This window comes from Sturnira hondurensis, unplaced genomic scaffold (genome assembly GCF_014824575.4).
Source record: "Sturnira hondurensis isolate 20B ecotype Veracruz unplaced genomic scaffold, ASM1482457v3 Scaffold0009719, whole genome shotgun sequence".
Classification (NCBI taxonomy): Eukaryota; Metazoa; Chordata; class Mammalia; order Chiroptera; family Phyllostomidae; genus Sturnira; species Sturnira hondurensis.
Window position 1 is genome coordinate 14269508 of NW_028082350.1, and position 24804 is coordinate 14294311.

General features: G+C 45.5%; 1 protein-coding gene across 1 annotated transcript; it reads right to left on the reverse strand.

The window, feature by feature from the left end:
- Positions 1–192: 192 nt before the first annotated feature.
- CPB2 (carboxypeptidase B2) lies at positions 193–23978 on the reverse strand. The gene is made up of 11 exons (XM_037057618.1): positions 23839–23978; positions 22875–22950; positions 21285–21409; positions 19657–19765; positions 16494–16595; positions 13412–13516; positions 11427–11537; positions 8421–8514; positions 7158–7360; positions 5237–5324; positions 193–537 (listed from the first exon to the last, which is right to left on the reverse strand). The coding sequence occupies exons 1-11, from the start codon at positions 23910–23912 to the stop codon at positions 353–355; spliced, it is 1272 nt and encodes a 423-aa protein (XP_036913513.1). The 5' UTR covers positions 23913–23978; the 3' UTR covers positions 193–352.
- Between the last annotated feature and the right edge of the window lie 826 nt (positions 23979–24804).

Below are 24804 nucleotides of genomic sequence, written 5' to 3' on the forward strand. Positions count from 1 at the left end.
TCTTAAAGGTACAAGCGTAAATTTGTTGAAAATTTGGAGGAAAAATCTTTAATGTACTTTTCACAACCTTTTTTGTATAGTGTCCAGTAATTTGCGATAAACTATTAAAATTGGGATTGCCTAGTCCGACGTCTGAATCCAAGGGGGGGAATATCAGCACCTAGCTTCTTTAAAAAAAGGAAAAAGTGCAAATTTGTTTATTGCATTTATTTTGTGCTTTGACAAACACCAAGAAATAGGAAAACTTTTTATCAAAACTACTGATGAAACTCCAAAAGAAACTGGTACACGAGGCGGTCTTGTTGGAATCAGCAAATTAAAATGTGGGAGCAGAGTGAGGAGATCAAGAGCATTAAACGTTCCTGATGACGTGCCAAGCTATTTTAGAGACCGCGGCAAGAGCTTCTTTGCAAGTGGGCTCGATCAGCCGCTTTGGCAGCAAGAATCCGTGTTCGCCTGTATCTCGAAGTTCGATTGTAAAGGAGTATTTGATGCCCAAGTCATAGACCCAGTCGTCTGGACCTCCGGGAGCTAAGTCTGCAAGAAGAAGGCAATACATTAGTTTTTGAAATGCAGATGTTTCATGTTAACTGAGAAAAATGTTTTTCTCCTAAAAATGAAAACTGCTTAGCATTTTTCTGATTATTAAGTAATATAAGTTTCCAGTTGAAAAGGGATATTGGAGGAAAACAAGTTATGGAAGAAAATTAAAAGTACCCAATCACTTTACCAAGAAACGTTCGTCACCATTAACGTTGTGGCACTTTTTTTCTTTATTGTTATTGTTAGCACTTTTTTTCTTTATTGTTATTGTAACACCGTTAAATGTCTGGATTTCTACTCCTCCACCTTCTGGCCTCCACACCGCCCTCATCCCTGTCCCTCCCTCCATCGTCATCATCATCGCACTGTTCCCTTTTTTCCCTCACTGCAGGCTTTAACAAAAATAAATAAATATTTTAACTTAATTTTAAAATTTTTCTATATTAATTTTTTCGACATAAATAAGATAATTCTATACAGTCTGTTTTGTAACACCATCTATCATGATCAACTTTATGTATTAGTGAGTTCAAATCATTTTTAACTAACTTATAGCAAGCATTACACTGTAATGCTGGATATAAATTAAGTATTTATTTGGAGACCTTTAGAATGTTTCCTCATTTCTGAGTAATGAACAACCATCCTTGTTTATACATAACTATTTCTTTGTTCCTTTAGGATATTATTTCCAAGTAGTAGATTGCTAGCATGAGGGTATGTACTTTTCATAGTTAGGCTACCTGATGCCAAATAACCTTCAAAAGAATGGAACCAACTTATACCTCCACTAGCAAGGTGTGAATATGTCCTTTCTCCCTCCCATATCATCCATGGGAATTTTGCATTTCTGGCAGTTTTATGGGTAAAAAAATAATATCAGATTGCCTTGCTTTAGGTTTCTTTGATTACCAGTGAATCGCACATTTTGTTCAGTACATTTATTGTCCATGTTTATATAATTTTAACCAATTGTCTTACTCATATTTCTATTTGGTCCCACTTCTAAATTGTTTATAAAAGCAATGTTAGTGTTGTTTGCCATATGTAATATGAGAAGGATTTTTCCTTTTATTTGGCTATTTAGCTTTTAACTCGGTTTATTACAGAGCATTTACATAGAGATATTTTACCTGTTTGGAATTTATTTTGGAGAAAGGTGTGTTAGTAATCCTATTATTTTTCCCACCTAATTTAGCAGGTTTCCCAGCCCTATTAAGTGAATACTCTAACATCCTTAACTGGTGAGAATTGCCCCCCTTATGAGATGCCACATCTCCTCATCTATTTGAGTGTCTTCCTGTATTCACTGTCCTCTTAATCTGTCTCCCACGAGCTTGGTTCCACACTATCTTAATTACTACAGGTTTCTAATGTGTTTTAATATCTGGTTGAGGAAAATGCTCCATTATTAGCCTTATTTTTTTGAATTCTACAAGCTCTTCTCCCGAATTTGTTCTTTCAAGAGGAGTTCAAAATCATTTAAGTGTTCATTGGGATTTATACACAAATTAATTTAGAACAACAGACACATTTTCTATATTGCTTTCCCACTCAAAAGCATGACAGTTTCCTCCTTTTGTCTTTTTTTAATGTACACTAGTAACATTTTCTAGGTTTTTAAATATATATTATATGGATTTGTGTTTGTACACACACATATACTTTAACAATGAATCCATATACAAGTTCACAGTCAGCCATCTTACTGAAATTTTTAATTGTTGCTAATACTTTTGGTTAATTTTCTACTGTTTTTCAGGTAGGCAACCATAGAATTATGCAAAATGATCTTTTTGCTTCTAATATTTATATGATACAAAGCTGTTTACTGGAACATTGTTTAAATATTGAAAAACGTCCATCAATAGTGGATTAGTTAAGTTATTCATTTATTCAGCAAATATGTCTGACAACCAATATCAATATTTGCAATTTGTGCTTCTAGCCATTATTTCCACGTTTCTCTCTCTCTCTCTCTCTCTCTCTCTCTCTCACACACACACACACACACAGATGTGCCCTGAATGAATGAGTGTGTGGAGAGGGACTGATCACACAGAAGCAGGAAGTTGCTCCCTGAGCTCCTCCAGCCCTGAGGGGTGGGGACGACTTTCCTCACAGGCCCCCCCAGTTGCCACAGGCGAGAGTAGACATGACCAAGACATGATGTGATTTGCTTAGGGAGGAGAAGTGGCCATTTTCACAGAGGGAAAAGGCCGTGGGTAGTGGCCAGTTTCTCAGGGGAAAAAGGCCTCAAGCCTCCTCCTCCAGGGCCTTTTATTGGATTGTAATACACTGGAATACAGGGCGGCAGGGATCAAACAGTAGACAGTAGATAACATTTCAAAGAAGTCTAAGGGCTTAGTATGAGTCAGAGTCTGTCAGGAACAGAGTTTTAGGGTTTCCTGCTCGAACCCTTAACATATGAATGAAAGTACTCTTAGCAGAGCAGATTTCACAGGTTTATCAGGAAGTCTTTGTGATGCCAGACTGTTTCCCAGGACACCCTCTAGCAAGGCAAGGAGCTGCACCCCTCCCCAACAGGTATTCAGGCTAAAGGGGATTAGAGCCAGGAAGCGCTTTTCCCAGAGGACATGGGGACTCCCGACTATCTCAAAGCTGGGTCAGGTGAGAGTCCATTGCTCTTTATCGCAGCCCCTCCCCCAGTCCTTCCATGAAGGCCTCCCAAGTGATTGAGTCTGGCTTAGGTTGCCCCCCGCTGTGAGGGGCCTTACCCATCATTGACTTCAGACCAAGCTTTGGGGGCAGGGAGAGGAAACTAAGGCAGCATTCGCTACCAAAGACAAGCTTTGTCTCCTGTGGCTTGCATTCCAGGGGTTGTCCCTCACCCTTAGCCACAAGGGGTTAAGATACAATTCCTAAAACCAGGCAGAGCGGTCTAACACTGTGGCACTATGGTCATGCTTCGGGGAGCAATGGCAGAGAAGAGGATAGGAATCGGGAATGCTCCGAATTGTGAAAGGAAGCCGTGGGGTTTTTCTGTGACACAGCAGGGACCTGTGTCAGTAAAGGCAGCAATGGAACAGTGACCCCAAGAGACAGAGAGGCCCTGTGGGCCAGTCTGGCCTCAGTCTGCCCTGAGTCAGTCTGGGGATGTTGAGAAGGAGGAAGAAAGTTCTGCTTCTGGACTTTCTACTAGGAGGGCACCTGGTGCCCAAGCAATTTATTGAAAATAATATGAATGCGATTATTCATATGAGTGTGTTTTTATAATCCTGCCAATCACACCTCTTAAAGGAAGCTCTGGGACTCTGAACGGACTGCCTCTAGGCCTTTGCACAGGCCATTCCCTCTCCCCGATTTCCCCCCACTTTTCTTGGGTAGCCACTTACCAGGTAGGTTTCCCAGACTGTCACCTACAGAGAAAGACCTTCCCAGGCCACAGTCTCCAAGGAGCCTCTCTCCCCTGCAGGCATCCTCAGGTCTGTAAGCCTATTTTGTTTTCTTCACTTATCAATGGAATTAGACTCTATTTTACTACGTAACTGTTTACATCAGAGATGGAAAACTTTTCTGTAAAGGACAAGATAGTAAATGCAAGGTCTGGCACAAATAACGCCTCTTTTTATTACAAAGTCTTTTATTACAAAATCATAAGCATGGCCTTCTGGAACATAACAATATCACCATCAAGCACACCATAGGACATTTTAGGTGAAATGTTCAAATTAAAACTGTAAATTATTACCCCCACGTTATTACCCCACCAAACATACGTCAGCAGGCGTTACTTCTGCCGGACCCTGTGTTCTAGGCTTTGTGGGTCACAGAGTCCAGGTCACAGTTACTCGGCTCATCAGTCACGAAACTGTCAGAGACAACGTGCAAATGAACGAGTGTAGCTGTGTTCAGAGAAAACTGCATTCGGGACCACGGAGATCTGAATTTCCTAGCCTTTTCAGAGGCCACAACGTCTTATTCTCCTTTCGATTTTTTCCAACCATTTAAGGAAACAGAAAGCCATGTTTTGCTCTCGGACTGTACAGCCTGCAGGTTTGTGATTTGCTGACACTCGGCGACCTGTTCATGTTCTGTTACTGTCTCCCAACTCCCCCTCCAGCTTCGAAAGAGCGAAACCACTGTCTGCTATCCCAGTGTGCGTACAAGGGAGTCCCTCAGTCAAGAGCTTCCAGTATCAATGAATTCGAAATACTTGTTAGGAGTTTGCAATACACTCATCACGATGATACAAACCATGCAGCTGTTCGCAGCTGTATGCAGCTGGTGCAAAGACATTCAGCTGCAGTGGGCGTGGGCTGTGCTGTTGGGCAGCAGCTGTCACTGAAACACAGTTAAGGTAATGGTCCCCTAGATGTGGGTAGCCTTTAGCCTGGTGGCCCTGGGCATCTTACATATTCCTTTGACCTTTTATGGTCTCTTCTGCTCCGCTCAACTAGTGCGATGCCATTCTATGATCCCAACCCTATACCAACGAGCATAATTTCTGAAATACCATTTTGACTTTTTGTTTAAATACTCACTGGACATAGCTTGTTCAGTACTCTCACGGCCACAATGCTTCCACCCGTATCCATTATAATCTAATTGTTTTGCACATGACCTTGTTTAAAGAGTCCACTGAAAAGAATTCGATCAACACAGAAACACGGAACCCCCGGATTTTGTGAGGACCGCACAGCTCTCCAAGATCGTGAACAGAAATACTCACACAGGCTTTCCGAGCCACTGCCATATGTGTACCGGGTGCCTTTACCGGCGCTCTCGATGGCCTGGACCGCCTCTCTGGCCACCAGAGACTGAGGGCAACAGAACAGGAAAACTCAGTTAATGGAAAGCCCTCGTCGAATGGGGCAGGTAAAGAAGTTTCTAAACAAAAACCAATCACAGAGTCATGGACTCAGAGTGTACTGTGTGCAGAAACCTAGAGCAGGATGGTGGTCGCCAGGAGCTGGGGCCGGGCTGGGAGAAAGGGGCGCTGCTGGGCAAAGGTACAAACTTGCAGTTGTAAGATGCTTAGGTACCAGGATCGAATGGACAGCTGGTCACTACAGTTAACAATTTGAGTTACATACGTGAAAGTTCCTTAAAGAGTAGAGCTTTCCTGTTCTCACCGCAACAAGAAAAAACAGTCATGATGTGAGGTGACTGGTGTGTCAATTCCCTTTAGTGAGGTAATTATTTCACAATATACACGTGTATCAAATCACCTTGTACGCCTTACACGTACACAATTTTATATGTCAATTGTATCTCAGTAAAGGCAGGGAAAACTATCTATGAAAAATCTGCATTTATCCAGAAGGTAAATCAAGAAGAATAAATTAACTTTAAAAATACATTTTGTTTTTGCTTTTGGGGTTTTGTTTTTTTTTTTTGCGTTATGGAAATCACAATTGGGTGACTCTAAACATAACTCTTCTGGTACCTTGAAAATTTTATTTAATTTGATAAACATGTTAATTCTCGCCTGTCTGTTTTAGGAATTCATTTTGTAAAATAAAGTATAACTATACGTCAAAGGCAAACAACTTGGGCTTCCCCCATTTCTAGACAAAAGCGTCACCAAACTGTGACTCTGACGTCTCTAACCGGTACCACACCGAAGCGTGCCCAACCCCCCTCTCATCCCTCTCAAAACCTCTGCTTTGTTCTTGTGTGAAATGTCTAATACCTCCCAAAGATGCATTCCAGAGAAAAGGTGTTGCCTTCGGTATGGAGTGAGACAATGACTACGTCCGCCCTCTACTGCATTTGGGTCTAGCTCTTCCTGACCTTTGCTGAGGGTGGACAGCATTCACTGTCCCTCTCTTGGATGACCCAGAGGAGCTCCCGTGGACATGACGCTCCGCCAAGCCTTTGCTCACAATAAAAGTCTGAAAGGAACCCCTGTCTACAGACTAAAATGCAAATTTATTCTGACATTCAAACAAGCCAACCTTATTTCCACCAGCTGACTTCATCTGCTCACCCTGCACTCTGGCACCCTCCCAGTCCCCTGAACCTGCTTCCCGTGGGGACACCATTGCCCCCCCGTCTGCCTGTAGAAATCCTATCTTTTCATTGCTTGGCGGAAACTGTATCTGTTCCTGAGTGTCGACAGCACGCTATCGTTCCTTTTTCTTTACTTTTACCGAATTGTCCACTACATTCCAAACAAGGGGGTGTGCTCCCACCTCAATGCGGCAGTTGGAGCTGCTTTCTGATAGGACCCTGGGGGTCCTATCAGGTCAACATGCAAACAGCTCCTAAGGCGCATGTCCAATTGACGAGCCCTGAGCTGGTCGGTTGTCTGGAGCAGAAAGCTAGTGGCCACAAAGCAGATGCAGAAGTCCAGAGACTCGCGTCCTGGTCCTCACTTACACGGCTCCACAGGTGGGTCACACCCAGGTGGGATGGTCCCCTCCTGATCTCCAAGGGGAGTCTGATTTTTTTCCTAGGAGGGCCCATCTGCTGTGCCCAAGTCCGTGCCCTCGGGGTAAGGCCCCGGCGTCACGTCCCCTCAGTGAGCCCTGACCCAGGCTGGTTCCCAGGCGAGTTAGACCAGAACTCCAGAGGGTTCTTTGACTCTCAAACCAAGTATTCCTCTATGTCTGAAACGCTCACGATGGACATCACCGAGCAGCACGTACCAGTTCCTCGTGGTCTTTGCTTCTGCTCCTGTTATAGGAGTACGGGAACACTATCATCTGGGAGTAGGAGTGCACGGCGACGTAGGCTTTGATGCCGTGGATGTGCCTTCTCAAGAAGCTGGCCACTGCCTTCACCTCGGGCTCCGACTCGGGGTAGGGGCCACAGTAGACTTCCGAGCACGAGAAGTTCGACGCGCCTCTCTCTGTGGTGCAACCAACAGTCTGGGTTTATGAGGGACACACGTACTAGTGGGGTCTGTGATTTCCCTCGCACTGTATTCTCCCAACATCTACGGCATGACATTGTTAGATCATGGGTTAGACGGGGCTCTGTAAAGAGCGTACTTTTAATGTCCACTCGGTGTTGTTTATGTTCCTTTTGAAGTCATTTATTTATACGCCTTCGTAGCAGCCACGGCAGCATTTGCAACCCGGAGAAAGTCTAAGGGGGCCTCAGAAACGCTAGCCCAGTCTCCAAGCCTCTGGTTATGAGAGGAAAACAAGCCCTGCCTTCTTTAATTTATTATGAGTTCACTTGTTACGTATTTTAAAAATTACTCATCAATAGAGTCCATAAAAGAAAAGTCTCATTTGGGAACTCAGAACAGGAGAGTCTGTTATTGGAGTGACTTCTAACTTGGTAGGTGGTTTAGTGACTAAAATGGGATGGTGATATTTGGTTCCGGAGTGATGTTCACTCATTCCTCTGAAAGATTATAGCATGTACAGCCTGTCCCCCGCACCTCATTTCTCCTTCCTGTCCCTAATTCCCAGGGATGGATCTCTAGGGAGCCACCTCTGGGCAAAAATTGATTCCCTCCCGGCAACAGTTGACTAGCTCTGGACTGGGTCCTTCACCGAGGTTCTGAAAATCCGAGTCCCTTCATGGATAACTTCAAATCGAGATGAAGATCCTAGTCTCAACCCAGCCGCCCTTTGGAACAAAGCTCACAACAGTGACCCTGCCGGCTGCCACCCACCAAGTGCGTGCTGCGTGCATGTCGGGGACTCTGCAGAGATCGACAGAAACACCCCATTTAACCCTCACGGCCGCCCTGCGAAGGACACGCTGTTATTTGAGGAGATTCACTGACTCTCATCAATCTTCACAGCATTACATTGAACTAAAGTGTTCATTATTTAAATGGTCTCCCAAATCGGATGGGCCTCCCCTCTCTCGTTCATTGGAGTGAATGGGCCTTTCTCCGTGAATATCACCTTCTTAACGCAGAGACGTTGCTCCGAATGAAATGAAGCACCTACCACACCAGTGTCTGGAAGCGAAGTTCCTGTTCAGGTCTGTTCCAACGCAGATATTGTTTCCATGGGAAGAACGGTTCTTTCTCCACATTCGGTCCTGGATAAATAAAACACAGATAAGCATGGTGGCCATGTCTGTGGTTTTAGGAGAGACGGGACTTTTATTTATTTGTTTAAGATTTTATTTATTTATTGTTAGAGAGAGGGAAAAGGAGGGAGGAAGAGAGGGAGAGAAACATTGGTGCGTAAGAGAAACATCCATCAGCTGCCTCTTGCACGCCCCCAACCGGGGACTGAACCTGCAGACCAGGCATGTGTCCTGACCGGGAATCGAACTGGTGACCTCTGGGCCTCAGATGATGCCCAGCCCACTGAGTGATACCAGCCAGGGCAGGAAAGACCTGACTCTGACAACCTGAGTGGCCAGGGTGTGTTGCTCTCCTGCAAGCCCATCCCCTTCTGTAGTCAGTGGCCTTACAGCGCCGTTTCTGCTGGGCTCTCCATCACATTCACTCACATGGCTTGAGTATGAACCAAACAAAATCCTAATGTTTGACCAGGCTGGACCTAGACAGATACTATTTCCACCTCGTTTTGCTCGGCTGCTTACTGGCCTCCCTGTTCGTCCTTATTTCATTTAAAGTAAGTTGATGCATTGCCATTTTGAGTTTCTTCTAAGAAAAGTAAGACACCTTTGTGTTTCAACTCAAATTAAGACTGTGAGGCATGAGTTTCTTTTTTAATCGAAGTACGTTTGACATCTCACGTTGCATAAATTTAAGGTATAAGGTGTACACCACGGTGACCTGATGCATCCACATATTGTAATATGATCACTATTGTAGCGATAGCACCTCCGCCCCATCACCTAATTATCGTTTCTTTTTCTGTGGTGGGAATCACAAAGATTTGGTCTCTTAGCAAGTTCAACGATTATGCTGCAGTTACTGCGTCACAAGGTTCGATGCTCCCTTTACACTGAACTCAGCACTCTGTCAACGCTCCGAGGCACAGAGCCAGGGAGACTCCCCCAGCCTCAGCCCCCTTTGACTCTGGTTGGTAAACACAGAGCAAACTCCTGTGGTAAACTGCCTCCTTGAGGTAAACTAAGGCAACGTGATCGTGTAAATCATTGCACAGACTTTGGGTTCCATTGCTGAGGTGGGGTGGCATGCTTTCCCCTCCTCCCACCAATCCTCCTACCAAGCCACCCAGTCCCACCCACACCCTGGCTGGTGGTTTGGTAGCAACAGTTTCCCTGGAGAAATTAGGTTCTCAAACCGCAGGGACTACATGGCAGAGTTCAGTTAAAGACACAAAGGACAGCTGGAAAGTGGCAACAGCAATAGGGCAGCTGAATGCCACTGTGATTCAAGTTGAAGGGCATGAATTTACTACAAGATCAACACAGGAATGTGACCATTCATTGAGCACCAGATGAGTGTTATGTGCTGTGCTCAGCATTTCTCATGTGCACAATTTAGGATTTGCCCTTCCACCCCCACCTGAAAACTTGGCTTCCCAGCATTCCTCTTACCTGGGAAGTTTTTTTCACCAATGTCCATTCCAATCTCTTCTGCATAAACTCCCCCTACAGGCAGTGGCTCCTGGACAATCCTGTGTGTTTCTAACCACGGCAATAAAGCTCATCCCCCTCGGTGTTCCCATGTGCTGTGCAAGTAGGTGTCTCTGAGCTGATGCATGCTCCGCTACATTTTTGTGTGCCCCCCCATTAAAGTAAAAAGGAATGTGCTTCATATTGTTTGAGTGATTTACATGAATCACCATCTTCATGGGCCAGAAAGCTATTGATAATGGTTCCCAGTATAGATGACATTGATGGAGATACGCATGCTCATGCTTGAGTTAAAAGATACCAATGCACGTACCAGTTAGAATACAAGTTCAATTATGATTCTGCTCTAAGTCTTCCAATGTACGATTTGATAAATCAAAATGCTGTCCAAAGGACTGAGAGTAGGATTAAACGGGTCCGGGCATTTTGCATCAAGGGTAGCGATGAGCTGCAACTAGAGCTACAACTAGACACTCTGCACAGTCTGGTGCGGACACACTGTCACAATGAAGAGCTCTTGCCTCTAGAATCCAAACATCGAGTTTTAGGAAATACAGAGGACAGAGGAGTAGGTTGAACTGCAACACGGCAAAATGCAATCAACAAATCCAGACAAGGGGAGACTTGCATTTGATGAATAAATTGCGAGGAAGAGTGGGAGCAACTATGGACTAAAGTAGAGTTAAAAGATACACGAAGGAATCACAGCAGCGCAGCCTTATTTGGATCCTGAACCAAAGAAATGTATTAAAAAGTTATGACAGAATTGGAAATTGAACTATTGATTGAACCTTTCATTTTAAGTTATCGTTGTTAATGTTTAGATATAACGATACTGTGCTCATTTTTTAAAGACCTCATTTAGAGATGGATACTGAAATACTTATTGATGAAATGGCATGATGTCTGAGATTTGCCTCAGAGTAATAAAAGTACGGTAGAAGCAGGTGGAGCATAGAGATGAAAAAGATGGGCCATGGATGGATTATATCTGGAACAGTCTGACAGGTACATTGGTGTTTACTATGCAATTATTTCCACTCACATGTAGTTGAACTTCTCCATACTTTCTTCATAATGAAACCATTGTTCCTAGACCCAGGATTTTTTTTTTTAAATGTAATTGTTTTACTCTTTTTTTAAAAATTTTATTTATTTATTTATCTTTAGAGGGGAAAGGAGAGAGGGAGAGAAACATCAATGTATGGTTGCCTTTGGTGTGTCCCCTGCTGGGAGTTGGCCTGCAGGGAACCAGCCTGCAACCCAGGCATGTGCCCTGACTGGGAACTGAACCGCGATCCTCTGGTTCGCAGGCCTGTGCTCAATCCACTGAGCTACACCAGCCAGGGCGACCCAGGATTTTATGAATGATTCAGCCTGTGTATTCTGCACCCACAAGGGGGCAGATGTTTATTTTCTTTGCCTTCACCTACCTTTTTCCACGTGTAGTCGTAACCGTCCACATTAACTATGGGCATAACGTAGAAATCCATGTGCCTCAAAATACTGGTGTGCCGGTGTTCCCTCCCGTAGAACTGAGTCATCTGCAAATTAAACCAAGGATGGTTAGTCGTAGCTCTTTGAAGTTCTTCTAAACTCAGTCTGTTTCTTTTCTGTGTTTTTCTTTTGCCATGTTTAGATTTGCAAATTTAACTTTCAGAAAGAATATCAATTCCTGGAAAGACTGAAATTTAGGGTACTGAGCTGCCAAGTGATGATAAATTCCTTGGAAATGGGACAAATGGTCCTTCCATTTAATGGAGGCAGAACACAGAACCGTACGTTTTCTAAAATACCCTTTGAAACACCAAAAGAATTAAACAAAACTAAACTACGAAACCCATAAGACCCACTACAAAGATTTAAGGAAGCAAGAAAACCTAAATATATTCCACTCCTTTTTCAATAACCCACATCAGTCAGAGATTTAACCTTGTCTTATGCCCAGACGGGAGTAGAGATGTTTTCTACATTGTCTTCATAACTTCTGGGGTTAAATTTTTGCTGCATTGGAGGGTATTTTCTGCACATCAGATCAGTTGGCTTTAAAATCAGCAGTAGCTTTTCCCAGATACCGGCTATGAGTTTCCTAACAGGCCTCACCAGACACTGCCTATGGGAGGGGTGGGCGGGGGATGGCAGCCAGGGCAGGGGGGAAGGGATGTAAGTTTGGGAGGGACCACAGTTAAGGACAACTTCACCCCATGTGAATTAGAGTCCGTGGGAATGGAACTTTCTCTCTGGCCCTATCCAGGTTTAGTTACAGAATGCAAAATAAATGTTCTCCCCGTTGCTTCGTGCCTTTCTCTCTCCACCGACAGCTGCTTCAGCCATTCCCTAGGATGAATGAGGCTACCGAACATGGGGAAGGTTCCAGACTACCACATGCCTGGGCTGTGTTGAGGGTCTAGTCCGTGGGGAACTCCCCCTCATTTGGTTCGGGGAGTACCAGTGTTGGGGCACAGAGCTTTCCAGTGGGTTTGGGGAGGCCTCAGCTCCCACCGTGGGGGAAGGACAGATGGTGCGTCAAATGAAGGTGGGTAGAGACGAGTCTGACCAGACCCAGAGGAGGCAGGAATATGTTGACTTCCAGTGTACCTCCTTGGGTAGCACGGCTCAATTGAAGTGGCAATCTCTTAATTTCCTGATGCATCTATTTTATGTTACTGTGTACATGCAAATCAGAGACGATAATACCCATATGAGAGCACACATATTGTAAGTTATTTTGGGGTTGCTATGGCTCCTTGTATAGGTCAGTGTAGAGGACATATGTGTCCATTTTAGGGGATGTAAACCATAATTTTTACGTTTTCATCATTAAAGAGGTTTAAAGTAATTAATTTTGTTACTTTTATGACGTACTCTTTGCCTTATATATAATTTATATATATGGGTTTTAGGTGCCATGGCCTTCTTCAGGGACAAAATCCCTTATTATGATATATGAAAAAATATGGTCTGCTCAGTGATGTTGTACATCAATGTTCAGTTTCCGAGAGCAAACTGTGGCAAGAGATGTCTGAATAATTCAAATCAAAAGAAATCAACTGAGACTCAGCTTAGTTCATTGCTTTAGTTCTTTCTTCTATCTGTAAAAAAATATTGCCATGGCTACTATTTCTGACTCACTTTCTAGTGTTTGGCCCCGGCTAAAAATGTGGGACAGAAGAGGCCGACAGCCCTTCAGTTGTTTGAAAGGCTGGAAATCATGGTTCTCAAACATAACACTCATGAAAGTCAGCTGGGAAGCTTGGGAAAATGGTCGATTGCCAAGCCTCACCCCCAGAGATTTTAAAATCAAGAATTCCAAGATGTGACCCTGGGCAAAGGCCTGTGATAAACAGCCCCACTGATGCTGTACCAGGGGCGCCAAGCACACAGAGAAACGCTGGTGCGAGAGAACGTGAATACTTACGTGGCCTGTGAACCACAGGCAGAAAGCAGGAGAGACCCACTCTCTGGCGTGGATGCCGCAGTCAATCCACATAGCAATTTTGGGCGTTTGCTGCTTTCTCGAAATCTGCCCAAAGGAAGCCAAACATAATAAGAAGAAGCTTCAAAACGTTAACTTCCATCCATTCAGGGCTTACCTCTAATTCTTGTAACAAAGCTAGGGCACATGCATTTTTGTTTGAGTTCTTTCGAGAATTCTCAAGGAAAGTTAAAAGCTGGGGAGAGTAAAGGTGGAGAGATGAAATTGCTAAACTCACAGAGCTGGTGCAAGTCAGAGTTAAGGTGTGACGCCAGGAGCCCTGGTTTAAAGGGGTCGTATTCCCCAGCGTTTAGGGAGTCATGTCGGTGCTGCATGTGGAGATGAAGAAGGAGAGTCCAGAGAACCAGTGCTCCCACCTCATCGGAGGGAAGTGCGTACGTGTCTGTGGGTGGCTTGGTGGATGGTTTTCCGTGGTAGGTGTGGGGCAGAGAAGGCCTGGGAAAGGGGAACCGGGAGGGCCGAACATAAACTTGGGCTCCCTCGCCACTTCCCCAGGGTGCGCACTTGGGACATGCAGACTATTTACCCATTTCACACAGGAAGAAGCACACCTTGAATGTCCCACGAACTGCTCACCAACACGCGTGGGAGGGGAGCCTTGTTCTGATTCACAGGATGGGGGAGGGGGGCAGTGCAAGTTGTCGAGTCTCTGGGAAAGGGGACTTTTCCCCAGCATTTCCTCAATGGTAGCCTTTGATGTCTTCAGGAGAAGCCCCCTAAAACACCTCCGAACAATAGAAATTATGTTGGGTTGGCTAAAAAGTCTGTTTGTGCCCTGGCTGGTATGGCTCAGTGGGTTGAGTGTCAGCCTGCAAACTGAAGGGTTGCCAGTTCAGTTCCCAGTCAGGGCACATGCCTGGTTGTGAGCTGGATTCCTGGTTGGGGGTGTGCTAGAGGCAAGTAAGTGATGTATCGCTCACACGTTGATGTTTCTCTCTCTTTCTCCCTTCCTTCCTCTCTCTCTAAAATAAGTAAATAAAATCTTTTTTAAAGCCCATTTATTTTTTTCTGTAAAATGAATGACACATTCTTTCATTTTTTCCTATAACGGCATTGATTTATATATTTGGAGTATGTTGGCTCTCTCCCACTATTGGCTTCCAGTGGGTAGAGGCCAGGGGTGCTGCTAAACATCTTCCAATGTGTAAGACCACCCTGTGGCAGAGAATCACTTGGCCAAAATGTCAATAGTGCCAAGAAACTTTACAAACCACTTTTGACACATTCTATCAGTCGCAGCACCTTCTCCATACACTGCAAACACAAATCTTTTTTTGTGTTTCAGTTGCATTTTTACCTTCCTTGAAATAATAAAGCATAATATGCCAAAAACGTTGTTCATTTTCTTTCATCTTCAATATTAGAATGGCTGCACAAAAAATTCACCAATTTTGATATTTTTTTAAATGCACTCTGATGACAGCTGTCATAATACAACGGGACAAAATTGTTTCTAATGAAGTTAAAGACAACTAAGCGCTACTGGAGCCATTGTACGAAAAAAACTAAATGAACTTTAGTTCATTTATTAGGCCAGCCCAATACTTCATTTGCTTGTCAAAATTAGATACAACACAATTTTAGAGTGTGGAGGGAAGGGAGAAGGGTCTTGTAAAATCAAACAAATATGCTGGGTTGAAATTCCAGAACGAGAAAAGAGTTAGGTTTTCCGATTGCCATCTGCACCAGTCAAGGTGGATTTTTCTTCATTAACCTGGAGGCCTTCACTGAGAAAACAGGTGAGGCAGTCACATGCACCGACCTTGAAGGGTTAAAGTGTACCAAGCAGAAAACTTCCTGGCTGATTTAACTATTTAGTTTAATAGTTAGATCCCTGAGCTGTCTGAATCAGTTGCCTTCTGAATGTGCCAGGCCAGCTGTCTTGGTGCGTACTGGCCCTGACCCTGGGAAGATGGAGGACCCCAGAGACTCGGGTCACGTCATTGTGCTCACGTCCTTGGTCTAGTAAGAGCAGGAAGGAAGCACGCAGCAAGCACGGACTTCCGGCCTGCCCAACTGGGTCCCAGAAACACAAGTTCCCACGTCCCGAAGAGTACACCCAACGCAGCTGAAAGCAATGTCACGGGCGGGTGGGCCATGATCACATGGCTCCGTGCTGACCAGCTCGGCCACCCAGAAGACCCGAAGTCTCACGTGTCTCAGCACAGATCAAAGCCCAGAAATCCTGGCTCAGACTCTCACCTTTGGGTGACCAAGAAGGCTCATCCAAGTGATAATGTTGGAAAACTACATCACTGAATCAAATATCAAACCAGTGATTTCAACTTCTCCAGAGCTTCTTTTCAATTTAAAAAATATACATATTTTGTTCGTTGTAGGGTGGGGGAGCGGTAAAAAAGCAGAACTCCAGAAGTAGAAATCAAAGGACAGAAATTAGTATATGCAGTTTCATGGCTCCTAAGAATTCTTCCTGTGGCCGTATTTACTCACCTTTACTAAGGTCAATGTGTTCAACTGAAAAGAACTGAAGAGACTGAGGTTGGAGGAGACGCTCTTGTCTGTATCAGCCCCATGGCTAAGGTCCCTGCACGTCCCTGTTCTCCCCCTTCCCCGGTTTGACTGTTGGGCTCTTTCTTTAGTTCTAGAAACAGTTCCACTGTTATTGGTCCAATCACAGGTTCTGTCTCTCTTTTTCTTTTTCCTAAGTGAGCCGGTCAGAGGTGGTGGTGGTATGAAGACAATAATCCAGACCACACTCCTCATTGTTAGGCAGTAGGTGTCGAAATTCAAGGAAGTTAATGGTTCATCTATGTCACAAAAAAGAGAGTTGATTCTAACACTGGGGTTTCTACTCATGGACCAACACTGCACTAGCAAAGGGGGAAAATTATCCCTACATAGTTGAGTGTTACAGTGGAGGAAGACTGGTAATACAAATATTTCCAGAACTCAAAGGAAAAAAAATCCAAGTTATAACAAGCACTACAAGAGAATGAACACATCCTCCAACGGCAAAAGGTCGATGACTCTCCCCATAACTTACCTTTAACACATAAAGTGGGCGCTTCTCATATGAGGATCCGATGTGGATTTTTTCAACCACGTCAGGATACCGCTCGGTTATGAAGTCTATCCAAGAATAGATCTATGGAAGCGGAAGTACACAGTTAGTCATAGAGCAAGTTCAAAGCGTTGCCCTAACGGAGGCAGACAGCTTCTTCGAAGGAAGGCAAGCCCACTAAAGCTCTGTACGGAGAAGGAACGAGGAACTAAAATATGTAGGGTAGGATGTTTCTTCGGCTGTTTAGGAAAAATCAATATAATTAACGTTTTGAAAGGTATCAAGGTTTAGAGAAAGAGTACTGAGAAAATTATGACAAAGTAGGAAAAGTTCATTTTTAAAGTACCGTATTTTGCCATGTATAATGCATACTTTATTGCCCAAATTTTTTAGGGAAAAATAAGGATGCACCTTATACATGGTTAGTACTAATTTGTTAGCAGAACAAAACATTTCTTTTTCCTTGTATCTGTTCTTGTGATTTGTAATTATTTATTACACAAAATTTCTTGTACCATAATATGTTAAAAAAATAAATGCTAAAATTCCTCTATAATACAAAAACAAGTATTTAAATATAAATAAATAAAAACTTGAATTAAAATGAAAGATGTTTTTCCTAAACGTTTGGGCCAAAAACAGGTGCTCATTGTACACGGCACAATACAGTAAGTCTCCTAAGAGTTATTTTTGAAGGCTCATCGAATCCCTGCCTCTGTGGATAAAATCCTTTTACCATTCGTTTGTGAGTTCCCTTTTACGTGGAACTTTTTTTTTTTTTAAGTCGGCTTTTCCTGAGTCACCTAGGAAGCCCTGGGCCCTGGCCCCCTCACTCTATAAATGGTGCGGCCTTTGTCGCCCCCCAGAGGCCCGGACACTCACAGCAGACCTGTGAAGTGATGAGGGGTGAAGGCAAGGACAATCCGGAGAGAAAAAATTCTCTTCCGCTCTGAGAAGGACTTGGGCTCTGGACCTGCCTCCTGGATGGACGTCTGGTGGCATTTGTGATTTCAGTGGGGAGATGGGTAAAAAAGCCCAGGCCTGACGTTAGGGGCCGCTTCCAAGCAGGGGTTGAATGATGGAACTTGACTGTGTTTGGATGGAGACCAACTTCTCAGGGGCCGTAATTAAACGTTTGGACCTCCTGAAACAGGAATAACCAACCCTTGACCTAACTTCTGGAAACTTTTCTGGAGCTAATTTCTGACCGCAACCCCAGGTGACGGGGACGCATGCACTGTTCCACCTTGCTTCCTCTCTGCAGCATACCAAGGGCCAGAGGTCCGCGCGTGTGACTGTCCTGTGCTGGGGGTCGAAGCTGCCGCCAACCCCCAACTCAGCGGCTACCTGAGGTGTCAGGGATCCCGCCACCAGGAGTTCCAAGTTACCCTTCTAAGGAATGAGTGCACCTGCGAGACCGACCGTGTACAACTGCCGTGCATTCTGCGGACACGCAGCAGGCTTCCATCAACCAGGGAGGCCAGGTTCCATGATCGGAGCGTTACAGAAATCTTTATTTATTCCACAGTCTACATGGAGGCCATGAAGGTAACCGCCTTTGAATAGCTCTCTTCTTTGGCCTATGTTAAAAGTAATTTTTGGCCTTTTGTTTTTCTCCCTGTTTCCTTAAGATTTCCTGGGGACAGTCACCTGGAACACCTCCTACCCCCCTTGGGGTGAGGGCTGGAGGAGTCATCAGGGCTGATGGGGAAGAGGACCTTGAATATATTTTTAAAAATACTTCTGTGTAAGACATCTCTCTCTTCCCACTGAACCGCGCATGGCAGAAACACGCCTACCTTCCCCATTCCTGCCTGGCCTCTCAGGCCTGGGCATCAGGTTTGCCTCTGATGATAGATGGTGGAGGGAGGTAGTCCAGGCAAAACGGAGGCAAGGGAGGGGGGAGGGGAATGCCATTGCAAGCTCAGCATCCATCAGCCAGGCACATTGAATCTTGAAGCCGACTGAGTTGTGGCTTAACTAACAGAAAAGGAACAGATGCTCTTAAAGATTAAATGGAAAACTGATGTTTTGTTATTTAAGGCTTAGATGTCTGGAAACATGGACATGGTCTTTAATCGCTTCTGGGCACCTACCCAAAGATGGTAAAAAAAATACTTATATTAAGCAATGCGACCGTCTACTCCTGTGAAGGAATGAAAGATACTAAGGGATTTTTATTCCTTGGAGTAAACTGTGTAGAAAAGGAAGTCCTCCAAGAGATGCACCCTTTCGGCTCCCAAATATGGGGGAGCGGCTGTTTGAGTGTCATGCGAAGGTTTACTGATGCCAACTGAACACCTTCCTCAGGTTCCCTCTAGAAAAACTGGAGCCTGTAAGTACTGAAAGAAAAACGTCAATTTCTGCGAGAGTAAAACACAGACATTCTTATTCTTACCCTTATTCTTTTTTTATAATACTCTTTTTTTAAAGATTTTATTTATTTATCTTTAGAGGGGAAGGGAAGGAGAGAGGAAGAGAAATATCAATGTACAGTTGCCTCTCGTGAGCCCCCTGCTGGGAACTGGCCTGCAACCCAGGCATGTGCCCTGACTGGGAATCGAACCGCAATTGTGTGGTTCGCAGGCCTGTGTGCAATCCACTGAGCTATGCCAGCCAGGGCTCTTGTTCTTGTTCTTATTCTTATTCTTATTCTTATTCTTATTCTTATTCTTATTCTTATTCACTTCACAGGCTCCTCCTGAGGGGAATAGGATGGGCTTATTTATAGTGTACTGAATATACGTGACTACATTTGTTTAATTCACTGAGATATTGTGGCAATTATTCAATAATAGTCCGCAGAGACATCACTCACTGGACTGTTCATTGTCTGTGTGGCAGTTTCAACAAAAAGGCCCTGTTTTTGATGTCTGCTGTTCCTTTGCGTGTGGCACTGCGCCTGGCAGTGAGAGATGCCCTCGGCTGTGGCCCAGCCGCCTGCTTACCGGCCATTCACCACCCGCGATGCTGTCTCCCCGGGCGGGTGTCTACGAAAGGATGAATTACCACTGCGTGAGCAACCTAACTGTGGTGTCTTTTACCTTCTCCCACCGACTATGATACTTCAATAATTTCCCATCATTGCAATGGGAATGCCGGCTCAGTGACGATAGGAACTTTGGAGAGAAGGCTGATGGCTTACTTCACTTAGGGAGTGATAATTCTCATAATACGCGTACGGGGCCCGGGGCCTGATGGTGTTGTTGGAAGTCTGCTGGCGGATTAGCTCCTCCACATCTTCCATCAAGACCCTGGGTGAGGAAACAGAGGGTGAGCAGGTGTTTCTCAAAAGGGCTCTGATCTTCCCACGTGGCCCTCTGCAGCCACAACAGCTGAGCACGAGGGGAAAAAAAATCTCGAAGAAATCTAAAGGTTCTTCCCGCGGGAAACGACCCTACCAAGGACTGCGGGTGACTCAGAATGCACACCCCCTCTTGGCTCAGCCGACACGGGCCCTGGAGAGAAAGTGGTTCCAACACGGGATGCTTCTCACGCCTCCGAAATCCCACCCTTCCCCCACCGTGGCCAACGTTTCTCCACCGTGCTCCATTTAAGCATCTTTTATGTGAACATCTAGGTTAGGGGACAGTTTTGTTCAATTCAGAGTCACGGTGTTTTACTCTATCTGCAGTGAAAATCTCAGGAGAAGATGACAGTCTTCTCTTTTTGTTTTTCATTGTGACCACTGGGGACCTATCCCAGGTGTCCTGCACAGTTGGAGGTGGCCAGACCTCTAGGGAAACAGAGGCATGGGAAAAGGGGAGGTATGGGAAAGCCGTCTTATTTAGTGTCCCTAGAGAAGTGTCACACCATCAACTGGGCCAACATTGTAACTGAATGAAACCATTTCATCACCTGAGATGACTGGGTTGAAAGGCAGTTACATTGCATAAGGTCTCTCTATTTTTATTCAGGCCGACAGATGGAAAGGCACCGCTTGGACAGCAGAAAGGCCTGAGTCCAGCTCCTAGCCCTGCCATGTTCTAGCTGACCCACCTCGAGGAATTCATTCATCAGTTTGAAAACCTTTCTCATCTGCCCAACGAGGACAGTATTTGCCTCCCGAGGTTAGATGAGGATGGAATGACACACTGTGTAAAAAGGCTCGGCACAGTTCCTGGGAGGCAGTCAGCGCCTGCCATAACATTGTTCGAAATTATCACCGAGTGTTCTCCACAGGCTGCCAGGTGCCGTGCAGAGGACAGAGCGCCTCCAGGAAGTGCAAGGGCGTCCGAAGGACCCTGGGGTTTGGACAGTGGCTACAGAGAACAGACGTTGGTGGAGGACTCAAGAGGAAGAGGGCGTGGACTCCGAGCAGGAGTTGCATTTGGTGCGTGTTCATCTAGAGGCAGACGTTCAGAAGTGTTCGCTGACCTTGTGAAGGGAGCAAAACCCTCTCTACCAGCTGCTTTTTTTGAGAGATCCTGCAAAGTCTACTAAAGTGAATGACAACTTTGCTCCCCCCGTCTGGGCAGAGAGCAGAGGAACTATAAGAAGGAAAGAACTAGGAGGAACTCTAAGAAACTGCACAGATCACTGAGTCTAAACATTATTTTGAGATAAGGGAGTGAGGTCGTGAGAGGTTAAACCACTTGTTCAAGTTCACAGAGCTAGCCACTTGGGTGTTACAGCCAGCCCATTCCAGAGATTTCTATGTCGCCAAGTTTAATGCAAGTATTCATTTCTCCAGGGTGCAATTATGCCATCTGCTAATCTGCTGCATTGCAGGTGTTTATAATAGCTACTTAATAAACGTTGGATGATGCCTACCTGAATTGAATGCCGCTGTCTTGTAAATGGGCTTTCACGTTGATCATATCAGATGCATTCACAAATAAGTGGACTTCTTTTTCCTTGGTGATAAACTCAGCCGTTACTGGCTTCCAGAGGACAATCTGCAGTTTCAAGGGGAAAATCAATAAAGCAAACACAGCGGTTCACAGCGAACGTCACGAAAGCGTGTGTAAGGGAAAGGTGCCCCCCGGTCACTGGCCCTCATTCATGCACACGGCATTATAAACATTGTTTTGGGGGGGCTGGTTTTATTCTTCCCCGTGACTCCAGTTGCTAAAGAGGACCGGGTCCATAGTAGGTGCTCAGTAAATATCTGATGAGACGATGGGTGAGTAAAGGTACTCATGTCCCAGCTGTCTAGAACTGGACATGTACGTTCGGTGTTTAGAAGAGAAATAACATTTTGTCTGGAAAGTTGATTAAATGGTGATTTTAATAAACATTCGATATTCTTGACGTTATGGTCCTGTCAGTGTTCCTCTCTCATATGGACTCTCGACAATGCCTTCCACAGTCGTTTACCCTTTTTCCTGTCTCCCCACACTTTTCCCAAGCACTTCCACACTCATTGCCTTTGGTCATTGCAGTAGCCGTTTGCTACAGCCCAGGCGAGGGGCATCGTCTGCACGGTTCCCATGAGGACATTAAGGTCCGAGGCTAATGGGTCTGAAATCACACACTTCCGGGTGGCAGGCCCAGAACCCAGTTCTCAGGCTCTGATGCGCCCCCTGGTGGCATGCCCGCCGCCCCTGATGAGCTGGAGGTGAACAGCCACGACTCAACTCTTCTGTTGGGAGGAGACGCATAGTAGACTGACCTTCCCGGCTGTTCCCACTCCTGACCCACCAGAGGCTGAGGCCCTGCTGCCCCACTGGCCAGTGATCAAGCACCGTGGGTATGTTAACCCAGGTCCATTCTCACTAGTGGGGAGATTCCTCTTACACGTGGCTCACCACTGGTCCCGCCCAGTCTTCAGGGAACTGCCCTTGAGTCTGAGGTTGTTCATGCACAGTCTTCCCTTCTGGACAGGGGTCAGGTGCATTATGGTCAGAGGACGCCCCCTGCCCTTCACAGCATCTCCCCTAGTACATCTCTTGAATCTCAAATCTGGTCCAGCCGACAACCATGGAGCCGCCGATTTCCTACCATGATATTTAATAACTCGCATCCATTCTCCACACCGTAGGCAAGTGTCTACACTTCCGGGGAGATGGATCCCAGGCACAAAACTTTTAATGTTTTCCCGGGTGGTACTTCTTTGGTTAAAAATCCTTGTTCTGTATGCAAAGTCCTATTGGGCTTCTATGATTGTAGCATCTTTGGAAGTAGGTGCATGTTTTGAAGCCCAAGATATGATTATGCAGTTGGCTGAAAAGCTAATAACACAAACGAAGAAGGTTTGATTTTGGAAACCAGCAAAACCGTGTGATATGGGAAGAGGACGAAGGCTGTAAGAAGGGCTGTTTATCCCAGCTCTAGGTAAGCTAGACGACATACGGGAGAGAACACAGCACCCAATACCTGCACGAAATGAAACCAATACACAGATAAACGAGGGGAAATTACCTCGTGTGTTGTGGTAAGATTCTGTAGGACTTGAACTTGCAGAGAGGTTTTAGGAAGAGCAGACAAGACCTGGCCACTGCAGGGGGGTGGGGGGAATACAACAGGATTTTGATGTTAATTAAAAAGTAAAAAGGGGGATCAGTTATACTGGGGGGGTCTTTGAGATCATCATTAAAAGGAAATAAGCTTAAAACATGAAAAGGAAGGGGTCTGGCTGTGGACCGAGTGGGGTGTCCACCAGAGAGCAGATGCACGCTCACTCTTTCGGCTCCTGGGCAGCTGCCACGACCACTGCCCTCTCCTATGGAGCAAGACCGACTTTGAGCAACGGAAACAGTAGCTGGTGAATCAATGACAATATTACACAGAGCCACGAATTGTTTTCACCACAATTACAGATGCCAGAGTGTTGGACTCACTCGTGTTCTCCTAAGTGATTTGTAGTAGAGAACCCTAAAGGAACTGCTCTGCTACGCAGAGTAAGAATTCGACATGTTCGTGCAGCTGTTCTTATAACGCCACTGTTCTGCCTTTTATATTCCAGGCTGAACACTCCTGCGCAACCCAACCTTCTATTTATACCTTCACCCTCTTCCTCCTGTGCTTCATGTGTAAGAAGAAAATAAGTTATCTACAGTTAATACACTGTAGATGTGCTCGGGCGTGAATAATTACTTTTTATAAAAGTTTCTCTGCCTTTCGTCTCCGTAGACACTGAATGTTCACGTCATCTAGGGCCCTCGCAATAATAAAACTGGAGCCGGGTAAGAAGAGAGGCCCTATGTCTCGTGAGAGCCTTGCACTGAAATATGTGACCTGTCCAGGGAGCATGGGAAGGTCCTGAAAGAGCTGGCCTCCACACTGTGACATGTGTTCCCCAGCCCGGCACACTGGCCGGATTCGGGGTGGGGTCAGCAAGTGGGGAAGCGGCCCACCACCCGCCCACCAGGGTCCACTCGGTTACCTCTGAACTGCGAAGACATGATGCTCACAGAAGGCGACGGTGGCTACGAGGACTCCCAAACTGTAAAACTTCATCCCCCTGGCGATTTGCAGGAAAACAAAATTCTCGGAAACAAAAGGGCCCGAGAGCCTTCTTTACACACTGGTTAAAATGTAACGGCTTGTTTCCCTTCGTTGCTGCAATCAGTCAACCTCGCTTGCCTTGCCGCTCTCCAAAGGAAGGTACGAGGAGAGTTGCTTTTTGTTCAGACTATCTAGCAAATGTTTAACTTCTTCAGGAAGATGAGGCCAAGAATGAAAGCAGAGTAAGGCAGCATAAACGTGGGGCCACGTCGGGTTCACCGGAGAGCCACGGCTGCCCAGTGTTGGCCAGTGGAAACGTACGCCACGCAGAGGGGGTCTCCCACAGAGTCCTACAAGTTCTTCCCTCTCCTCTGTCTTTTCCAACCTTTGTGACTTAGATAAAGGCACAGAAGGTGAGCTTCACAAATCTGTGGCTAACAGAAGGACGAGAAGGAGAGGCCATGCAGGAGTTTGCAGAAACCTCGCTCAGCAAGATCTTTCTTGGTCTGGAATGATGGGCTCACTCCTGGGAGAACGGGAATGCCGTACTGTGGGGGGCTCCATGGAGCAGCGAATCCACCAGGTGACCCTGACTCCTGTTTATTTAGGGAGGACCACCCTGCCTAATAGCCATGATCTACCTCGAGGTCCATGTAGTGTGAGCCCCGAATTTTTTTCTTATTTAGAAAAATGTGAGTATCTGACTTAAGATGTGGTTGCCAAGGCATCCGCTTGGGAGCGATGACCTCAGTCCAGCAGAGGTGCCCTGCAGACATGGGAGAGGGGAAAGGGCCAGGCCACAGTGGAGGCTGTGTCGTTCGGGGACCTTGGTTGGTGTCAACACCTGGCCATTTGGCTCCTTGTTTTCTCCCCTCCTGGACTTCCATCCCCACTCTTCTGTGTT